This window comes from Cryptomeria japonica, chromosome 10, assembly GCF_030272615.1.
Source record: "Cryptomeria japonica chromosome 10, Sugi_1.0, whole genome shotgun sequence".
NCBI classification, from domain to species: domain Eukaryota; kingdom Viridiplantae; phylum Streptophyta; class Pinopsida; order Cupressales; family Cupressaceae; genus Cryptomeria; species Cryptomeria japonica.
In genome coordinates this window covers 851,697,945-851,708,625 of record NC_081414.1, presented here as the reverse complement: position 1 = coordinate 851,708,625, position 10,681 = coordinate 851,697,945, and the positions used below count along the sequence as shown (strand labels likewise).

General features: G+C 40.5%; 1 protein-coding gene across 1 annotated transcript; it reads right to left on the bottom strand.

Moving 5' to 3' along the window:
- Positions 1–474: 474 nt before the first annotated feature.
- LOC131065162 (cysteine-rich receptor-like protein kinase 2) lies at positions 475–9,725 on the bottom strand. The gene is made up of 8 exons (XM_059212963.1): positions 9,047–9,725; positions 8,767–8,889; positions 8,543–8,670; positions 8,325–8,463; positions 2,254–2,317; positions 1,957–2,142; positions 848–998; positions 475–759 (listed from the first exon to the last, which is right to left on the bottom strand). The coding sequence occupies exons 1-8, from the start codon at positions 9,723–9,725 to the stop codon at positions 475–477; spliced, it is 1,755 nt and encodes a 584-aa protein (XP_059068946.1).
- Between the last annotated feature and the right edge of the window lie 956 nt (positions 9,726–10,681).

Here is a 10,681-nt window from a genome sequence, read left to right as displayed (position 1 = left end):
TACAATGTCAAGTCTAGTTCAAAATATTGTAGACATGAGTATGCCAACTAATCTAATATAAGAAATTTCACACGTTTTCTCAGTGTTGCTTTATATTTGAATTTTTTTTGCGTCAAAATTTTTGTATTTATAATAAATGAAATTTTCATAAACTTACTATCTTACAACCTAAAACTTTACAAAATCAGTTCAACATATTTCTCTCTTAATACACCCACAAATTCTATTTTCATAATAAATTCTAATTTCTAAAATAAAAATAAATTTTATAACACCGAGATCTTTGAATTTTATACACATCTATATTTAAAAAAGTGAGGATTAAATGCAAAGATAGAAAGGGCAAAAATATATTGGAATATTTTAAATACTATTTTTAAATAGGAAGGGGAAATTATATAATCAATTAGATATTAACACTCCATCCTTCCTTGCTGCTCTCCATGTGTCCATCAACCAGAGAAATAGTCACTGTTATTGAGCATTAAGGGATTCTGTAATTGTTGCATTTGATTCTTTCAATTCTTTGTACTCCACGTCCATGAATGATGGTTGCAAAGGTTTCTGAAAATCACTCTCATCTTTACTTAAGCGTATTGTCACAACCTCAGACATTGATGGCCTATCTCTGACAGAAACTTGTATACATTGAAGGGCAAGGTTTATCACCCTCAACACCTCTTCTTTGCTATACCCTTCCATCTCCTTTTCACTTTCCACCACATGTAAAACCTGGTTGTCCTCGTATAGGCTCCAAACCTACCATAGGTTTTTTAAGCAAATGATCAAGGTTTTTAAGGGAGAGAATAATGGGATTAAAGGATAATATTATAGAATTTTAAAATACCCATTGAAGAAGATATTGCATATGAGGTGGTTGCTTAAAGTCAATGCTTTTTCTACCACTGACAATTTCAAGAACCACCACACCAAAGCTATAGGTGTCATCTTTCTCTGTTAATTGCCCACGGTTAGCATATTCAGGAGCTGTGTATCCTCTGCAAAATTCTAAATATATGGTCTTACTATCTCTATTGAAAACTTTGGAATTAGAAAAAGAAGTTGATAAAGTAGGAGTTTCTGTTGGTGTAAATAAATACTCATTATGGATATTATTACACTTACTTAAGTTAACTTAGGATAATGCATTTCATAGTATTTTGGATATGAGACACTTGGGTGTTTGTGTCACATTGGGATAGTGTGTGTAGGATAAATTCCACCTTTTATGGTGTTGATCTTGTTATTACACTATCATATCCACTTATTGTGGAGTGATAATTCCACCTTCGATGGGTGATCCACCTCATGTGGAATATTATATTATTTCTCCTACCCACCCACACTTATTTCCTACCTACCCTTGTTTCTCATTGAGCCACATGTCATATTTGTGTGCTCATACATCCATATGGCCTTGCCTATATAAGCAAGCCTCTATTCATTGTATTGGTTAATCCAGTTGATCATTTTTTATTGATGAGAATACAGTTTGTTCTTGTCATTCTATTGTCTATTTTATGCTTTTCATTGTGCCCTTGATCTTGGCAAAATCCAACATGGTATCAGAGCTATTGGGGCTTCATTGATCAGTTTTTTGAGACATCGTGGAAGGCTTCTACTTTCAGATTTGGGGATCTTCATTTTTTGGGGGCATCATACAGCGATTTGGACATCACCGTTCAATCCGGGAGGCCATTTCCATAAATTTCGACTATAAAGTCGACCTATTTTGGTGAGAATTTTTTTTTCCCAATTTTGCCTATTTTCGTACGGATTTCGGATTTTTTTCCAGAAATTTTTTTTTTTTCGAAAAAAAAGGAGGAATTTCGAAAAAAAAAAAATCAAAAAAAAAAAAAAAAATTATTGAGGGGTTCGCAGACCCCCCATACCCGGTCGTACCCGCGTTGCAGGTTCTGTAGGTTCTGCAGGCTAACCATACCCGCAGACTCGTACCTGACGTCGATGCAGTCGTAGACCCATACCTGACGTCGACTACCGTGACCCGCCGGCAACGAACAGCTCCCGCCGACGACACCCGCAGGTCCCCAGCGCTTCCCCCGCCCTCCGCCTCGGTTTTCCCCGGCTGCCTCGGTTTCCTCCGGTTGCCTCGGTTTCTCCTCCCGGTACTCCTGTCGTCGCCTGCACCGACAACCGAACCTGACAGCCTCTGCCTCCCGCCATGTCAGCAATAGGACCCAGCCACGTGGCCCGAAAATAGACCTTCGTACGCCACGTCAGTGCCACATAGACCATATGATCTGCCCAGTCACAGGGCCATGCAAGCATCCGTACAGTGCCACGTCATCTGTACGGCCTGCATAGTCAGTCGCCCAGTCAGCAGTCCGTACAGTATGGACGCCCAGTTAGCAGGGAGCGAAGTTTTCGTGATGGTCATACAGCCGTCAAATTTAACACAGTGACTTGCTGACATCAGCATTACATCAGCACTTTTAAAAAAAATTTTGACCCCTCTCCATTGAGCTTTTCAATTTTGCAGTCCAACTTTGAAAGGCCATATCTTGCTCATTTTTGCTCCTTTTTTGGTGCAATTTTTTTTGAAATGGGCTAAAATTTCATGATATTTGCAGTGGTGTGGTTATTTTCTGATTTTGATGCACAGGTGTTTTGGAATTTTCAGATTCTCTCAGTTGTACCTGTCCAATCCTCAATTCTGCAGCTTCAAAGGCCTCGTTTGAGCTCATACGACCTCCTTTTCAAGTGCCGTTTTTTTTGAAAGTGCTTATTTTTTTGTCTACTTTCAGAATCTATGATAAGATTTCAGAGATTTTGAGTGAAAATTGTACTTTTAGATATTGGTCTTATTTGGCCTATTAGGTACTTGTAAATTGCTTGGATCTTAGTTAGATCTCTTGCATTAATAGTTTGAGACTCTTTTGGCCTTATTGAAGCAGTTGTAAAATTGTAAATCAGAAGTCCACTATGCCATTTTTTGCAAGTGGCCCATTGTATACGCACTACTTATAAAGTGCCAAAATCATCACATTTGGGGGGGGTTCTTTGATTGAGTGAATTTGGGGGGGTGTCTTGTATGATTGTGCCTCTCTTTGTGCTCTTTCCATTCTTGTTGCAATGAGTCCTAATAAGTTTCCACCATTAACTCCACATAATCATGCATCATGGAAAATTAAAGTATGGAGTAAACTAATGGAAAAGGGTCTCACACACTACATAGATGGAACAATAACAGCACCACCTGATCTTAAGGCTGATCCAAATGCTCAATTAGAATGGCTCACAAATAATTGCATGGCTCTTGGAACCTTACGCAAGTATGTATCAGATGACCTCATTTTTCACATTGAGAAGTGTAAAACAATCAAGGAGGCTTGGGATATGTTTCAGAAATTGTATGGACAAGTTGATGAAATCAGAGGCTATCAGATTGACAATGAGCTCACCAACTTAGATCCAAAGAATTTTGATACAATCCAAGATTATGTCACCAAAGCAAATGAGCTAAGAGCAAAGCTAAAGGATTGTGGAATTGACAAAAAGGATGCTCAATTGATATTCAATTTGTTGGATAAGCTTGTACCAGAATATGCAGCATTTGTGTCTAGCTTCCAAACTCATTGTTTGACAGTGGGGAGTTCTTATGTTATGCCTTCATTTGATGCTTTCACAGAAATGTTGATATTGGAAAAAACTAAGTTGTTGAACATGGGGTTTCTCAAGTCTTCAAAGTCCAAGGATTTGGTAGCAAATCAAGGAAATCAAGGAAGTCAAGGCAAAGATTCCAACAAGAAGAAGAAGCAATCTAAGTCTCAACCACACTAGGAAAAGGGACAATCATCCTCTCCATCACAAGGCAATTTTCAATCCTCTTCCAAGAAGGGGACACCACCTAAGAAGTATAAACCAACTTGTGCATATTGCAAAAAGTATGGTCATGATGAGCATCGATGCCACGCAAAACAAGTTGATGAGTTAACCAATCTTCTCAAGAAAAACAACATCAACTTGCCATCCGCCTACACAAAGAAGGATTCAACTCCTTCCTCTTCCTCACAGTCTAAGGGAAACGGGCAAGCATTTGTGGCTACAACAGGTTCTTCACAGCAATGGATACTTGACTCGGGTGCCTCATATCACATGGGTTCTACAAAGGAGCAGTTTTCTTCATTGGAACCATCTAAGGTACCTCACATTTACATAGGTGATGACACACAAGTAGAGGTTGAAGGGAAAGGTTCAGTTGACATGGATGATGGAACATTTGAGAATGTTCTCTATGTTCCTAACTTGTCTACCAACATTTTCTCCATCTACCAAATCACTCACTATGGGAATGGGAAAAAGGTTGAGTTTACCCCAGATTCAGTTGTGGTAAAGGAACTTGATGATGATGCCTTGGTAGCAATGGGACAAGTCAATGACAATTCTAGACTTTATTCATTCTCCCACTTTGTGCCAAGTTCACCTTCTAAGGCCTTGCTTACTCATTCAAATTCAGAGAGTAAGCTATGGCATGAGCGGTTTGGTCACCTCAACTACCGCTATCTTCAACAGCTAAGCACTAAAGACATGGTCACAGGTCTTCCTCGAATCAGTTTTTCAGAGGGTGTATGTTCAGGTTGTTCCATGGGCAAGCATCCCGAAGAGAAGTTTGATAAAGAGAAAACTTGGAGAGCTTTGGAAGTTCTTCAACTTGTTCACAGTGATGTAGCAGGTCCATTTCCAGCACCTTCATTTAGTAAGGCCCGCTATGTTCTTACCTTTATTGATGACTACTCCCACTTCACTTGGGTCTACTTTCTCCTTCATAAGAGTGAAGTATTTGACAGATTTCAGGACTTCAAGACTCGTGTGGAGAAGCAATCAGGGAAAGTAGTCAAGATTCTTCCCACAGATAATGGAAGGGAATATGTGAACAAGAGACTTGAGGACTTTTGTACATTTGAGGGGATTGATCTTCAACATTCTGTTGCATACACTCCACAGCAGAACAGGGTTGCAGAACGCAAGAATAGAACTCTCAAAGAGATGGCTAGCTGTATGATACATGCACGTTCTCTTGATCCCACCTTTTGGGTAGAGGCTATCAGTTATGCCACACACATCCAGAATCAAGTTCCTCACAAAGCTTTGCAAGGTATTACTCCTTTTGAAGTTTGGGCTGGAAGGAAACCGATTGTGAGACATTTCAGAGTCTTTGGATGTCCAGCATGGGCTCGCATACCTCCATAGAAATGCAAGGCATTGGAACCTTAGAGTCGACCTTGCATATTTGTTGGATATCCTGAGGGTGTTAAGGCATACAGATTGATGGATCCAGAGACACATGAGGTATTCATTGAGAGGAGTGTTCACTTTGAGGAAAGCTCTCCTAGCTTAGCCTCTCTACCTCCTCCACCTTCCTCCATTGTGGATAGTGATGTTAGTGCTTTAGATGATGAGACTCCCTCAACTCTGACTCGCAGGGTTACACCTCCGCAAGGTCCATTTGCAGTTGAGGAGCCTCATTCTCCACCTCCACCTAGACCTCGTTGGGCTCGACAGACACTTGAGTCCGTGGGTTCTCTTGTTGGGGATCCTTTGGATACATGGAGAACTTGATCACAACATCAAGATCTTCCACATGCATTTATTGCTACCGCTTCCGATCCACAGACATTTAGGGAAGCATCAGGGGTTCTTGAGTGGGACCAAGCTATGGAGGAAGAGTATAGTTCCTTGATGAGGAACAACACATGGGATCTAGTCCATCTCCCTAAGGGGAGAAAGATGGTTCGATGTAAGTGGATCTATCAGACCAAGTTTGTAGCAGATGGTAGTGTGGATAAGTATAAGGCTCAGCTTGTTGCAAAAGGTTTCTCACAGGTTGCAGGTGTTGACTATACTGAGACCTTTGCACCCGTAGCCAAGATGAACTCCATTCATTTGACACTTGCTATTACTGCAGCTCATGGTTGGGCTGTACATCAGATGGATGTGAAGAGTGCCTTTCCTCATGGTGACCTTGATGAGGAGATTTATATGGAGCAGCCACAGGGTTTCATCCAGGATACTTCCTTGGTTTGCAGACTAAGGAAATCTCTCTATGGCCTTAAGCAGGCCCCCAGGGCTTGGTATGCCAAGATGGATTCCTTTCTTCTCTCTGCAGGTTTCACCAGGTGTCATTCCGATCCGAATGTCTACATTTTGCGACAGGATGACTCTCACTTGATCCTTGTGCTCTATGTTGATGACTTGATCATTACAGGGAGTACTTCATCCATCATTAGCAGGGTCAAATTTGCTTTGCATGATAGATTTTCTATGACTGACTTGGGTCTTTTGCACTACTTTCTCGGGATAGAGATTTCACAGTCACCTTCCGGGATTACTCTATCGCAGCCCAAGTATGCTCTTGATCTACTTGCATGCTTTCATATGGCTGATTGTAAGCCTGCCCCGACTCCCTTTCTTTTAGGAGTCAAGCTTGAGGCTCAGTGTTCTTCTCCACCAGTTGATGCCACTTTGTATCGTCAGCTTGTGGGTAGTCTCATCTACTTGACTCATACACACCCTGATCTTTCATTTGCAGTTGGCATGGTTTCCCGCTTCATGCAGGAACCACATGAGCTTCATTGGAAAGCTACCAAATGCATTCTACATTACATCCAGGGTACACATCACTATGGGATTCACTATGCAGCAGGCACAGGACTTCACTTGGTTGGTTACACAGACTCCGATTGGGCTGGCGATCTAGTTGATCGTAAGTCTACTTCTGGTTATAGTTTTCACCTTGGTTCAGGCCCCATTTGTTGGCAGAGCAAGAAGCAACATGCTATTGTTCTCTCTTCGATCGAGGCTGAGTATTGAGGCACTATTAACGCAGCGACTGAGACCATTTGGCTCCAGTAGATTCTCACAGAGTTTGGTTTCACCACTCCACGGCCGACAGTTCTCCATTGTGACAATCAGAGTGCCATTGCAATCTCAAAGAACCCGGTCCAGCACCAGCGGACCAAACACATCAAGATTCATATGCACTATATCCGAGAGCTCATCCAGGAGTAGGTCATTGATTTGCAGTATTGTCCTACAGCAGAGCAGGTTGCTGACATATTCACCAAACCTTTCACCGAGAGTAAGTTCCAGCAGTTGCGAGCTCTCTTGGGGGTGCGGGATGTGTCATTAGGGGGGGTCAGCTGACTTCTCCTTCCTCTCATATGGAGGGGACTTTTTCCTCTTTGAGGTTTTGTCCTTCTTCTTTGAGAGTCTTTTGTATATTCATCTCTCTTTTGGGGGGGAGTTTTTTTCCACTGGGTTTTCTCCCTTTCTCCATTTGTGAGAGATTGCATTGCATAGTTTTGCTTGCATTTGCATTTTGTACATGGGTACCTATCATGGCCTAGTAGCCAGGACCCATCTTGCATTGTTGACTTGAGTCTTCATTCCCCTAAGTTGCACTTAAGGGGGGTGTTGGTGTAAATAAATATTCATTATGGATATTATTACACTTACTTAAGTTAACTTAGGATAATGCATTTCATAGTAGTTTGGATATGAGACACTTGGGTGTTTGTGTCACATTGGGATAGTGTGTGTAGGAGAAATTCCACCTTTTATGGTGTTGATCTTGTTATTACACTATCATATCCACTTATTGTGGAGTGATAATTCCACCTTCGGTGGGTGATCCACCTCATGTGGAATATTATATTATTTCTCCTACCTACCCACACCTATTTCCTACCTACCCTTGTTTCTCATTGAGCCACATGTCATATTTGTGTGCTCATACATCCATATGGCCTTGCCTATATAAGCAGGCCTCTATTCATTGTATTGGTTAATCCAGTTGATCATTTTTTATTGATGAGAATACAGTTTGTTCTTGTCATTCTATTGTCTCTTTTATGCTTTTCATTGTGCCCTTGATCTTGACAAAATCCAACAGTTTCATCACAGTGTTCCTGCAACTCTTGTGCTAACATGAGATTTATCATTTGGAAGAAGTCTTGCCAACCCAAAATCTACTATTTTTGCCTCAAAGTTGTGGTCAAGTAATATATTGCTTGATATAATGTCACGATGGATGATACAAACATGGAATTGCTCATGGAGATAGGTCAAACCATGAGCAGTGCCTAGTATAATGTTGAACCTTTCCTTCCAGCGCAGAAATCTTCTTTTTTTTCCTACATGAAGTTCAATTCACTAGACTTTGAAAACCCATCATGTTTGTTGTAACAGATGAAATAAACAAAAGATGAAAGTTAAGGAATAGAAAACCAAATAATATTCTGTCAAGGCTCTCCTATTGGGCATGTACTCATAAATCAGGAGTCTTTCTTGGTCTTGTCTGCAACATCCAAGTAAACGCACAAGATTTTGGTGATGAACATTAGAAATGAGTTTCACTTCGCTTTTGAATTCAGAAATTGCACGGGCAGAGTGACCTAATGTCAGCTTCTTTACTGCCACAACTTCGCCATTTTTCAATGTACCCTGCAAAAGTCAAATATCTCATCGTTTGAATACATCAACGTAGAAGCCTAATATGGACAACAAATAAATAATAATTTACCTTAAATACTTCACCAAACCCTCCATTTCCAAGTTTATTTGCTTGATCAAAATTGTTAGTTGCCTTTTTCAGTACCTTGAAATCAAAATCCTCTCGCTCACGGAGTTTAGTTGCTCCTTCCCTATCCGCTATGGCATAAATTTGTTATATTAGTACTAATTAAGATCGAATTAACTTGCAAGACTTTTGCTTCATTATATTAAATTTAGCCATTAATAATATACCTCTTTTCTGGCTTGGGCGCCCTATCTGCTTCCGGAAGACAAGGATACAAGTTAGAAGGGCAAGTAGGAATACCCCTCCCCCAACAGCAACTATGATCAACTCTAGAGAACTCACCCTCTTCCCTGAAAAACAAAATGGAGAATACCTCAACCCTGAATAAATCATTGCAAGTAGGAGTAACTGTTTGAATTTTTTTTAATAAAAATCGATTTAGGTGATCGGCTGAAGCTCTTCGTTACTTATTTTATGAAATTAAATTGAATGAAATTAAATTCTAACCTGTGGGTAAGAAACGTGCTAATTCGATAGTCGAATTGCTTGGAAAAAAGGGTTCGGAACTATATCGTAAGTAGCAGCCGGCGTCTAAAGCCCGTCCCTCGGAGCGAGGAAAACACTTGTTTATGTTTTCCTGAGCAATACTCAGGCAATTTTTGCAGGAATCCTCTTGAATGGAACACAGACAGAAGGCAAGTCCATAGATAGTGGTATTAGATGGCCCGTTCCTCGTCTGTGCAACAAAATAATCTTTTATTTGTGGAGTTGCAGTGCAAAGATCACTTATCAAACTTCGACCAGGTGCCGAAATTAAATCGGAATTGGCCGCATCGACATCACCGCAGAGCGGTTTATGTGTGGTATTAGTGTATAGATCATAAAAATAGATACTCTCGTAACACAGATAACAACCATCGTAGTATGCTTTGGCAGACACACCGGAGCAGTTGCGAATTTGGTTCTCTGCAACTTTTATGCAATTAATGCAATCGGTAGAGGACTTATCCTTTCTGCACTGTGCCAGAATGTATATTGAATCTGTTGTTGTCTCTGAAGATGTCTCCTCATCTTTTGTAGTAAATCCAGATGCACCAACTTCTTTCACCACAGATGAAAGGGCGGAGTTGAAAATTTGCTCAAAGAGGGTTGCGTTGTTGGGGGGGCAAAACTCTGGGGTCTGCATTTGTAGGCTAAAAGTGTGGTCTCTGGGTCTGCTCTAATGGGGGCCATTATTAATATGGGAAATAAAATAGTAAACCTTACAGTATTCTCCACTTGCAGACGTCTTCCAAACATGGCTCTGGATTTTCCCATTGATATTCGAGAGATGCTTAAAAGTGCAACTGGAAATGAAAGGGCTCTTCCTCTCTTGAAGCGTTGATATTTCAGATCTACTTCTCATTTACTTTGGATAGATTGAAGCAGCAACTGTAGGGGATTGGTTCCATTTGGAAAAGTTTCTACTGTGGTAAGGTTTAATAAATTCTTCTTGCAAATTTTGCCCATTTTTTTAATCCGCATCGTTGAAAGTTTGACAAAATATGAGCGGAATTTCAGGCAAGCAACTTGGAATGTTTCAGTGAGCCTGCTCATTAATAAATGGTTGAGGCTGGTGTGTTTCTCATCGGCCAAGTTGTTCCAGCTGCACCTCTTTAGAATCTTTGAGAAATATGATTTAATTATGATTGAAATATTCCTTAGTGTACCTTAATTAACATTTTAAATTGCTTCAGATGAACCAGAAAGAATTTTTACAATGAGGAACCCCCAAAAGGATCAGCTATGTGGAACTTTATGGTGAAGAGTAGAGAGGTAATCTTACCTCACCTTTCTTGGGTTGTTAATTCTCGAGATAAGGCTCTCTTTTGGACAGAATCATGGAATGGCCTTCCCTCGATTAAATCCTCTTGCAATCTGTCCAGGGCTCATGAGATTTTGGAAGCCTTATGGGGTCCTAAGGTTAGTGACTATTTTGCAATTGAGTCAAAGGATGTGTTGTGCCGGGGGGAGTGGAAAGATCTATCAGATGTTTCGAAAGCTAATGAGGATAAAATGGGAATACAAAATTTTCTGAGTCAGAGGTTTCTCTATATTAATAAGGAGAGGGATAAACTGATTTTGACTAGGAATAGTAAGGGG

Bases quoted from the DNA above. Each gene is read 5' to 3' on its own strand.
- LOC131065162 (XM_059212963.1), bottom strand. From the start codon at position 9,725: ATGCAGACCCCAGAGTTTTGCCCCCCCAACAACGCAACCCTCTTTGAG. The intron at 2,143-2,253 runs GTCTATGTGGCA...TTGTCGGTGCAG, and splicing joins GTGACTGGGCAGATCATATG to GCGACGACAGGAGTACCGGG. The intron at 999-1,956 runs GTACGAGTCTGC...AGAATTTTGCAG, and splicing joins TACGACTGCATCGACGTCAG to AGGATACACAGCTCCTGAAT.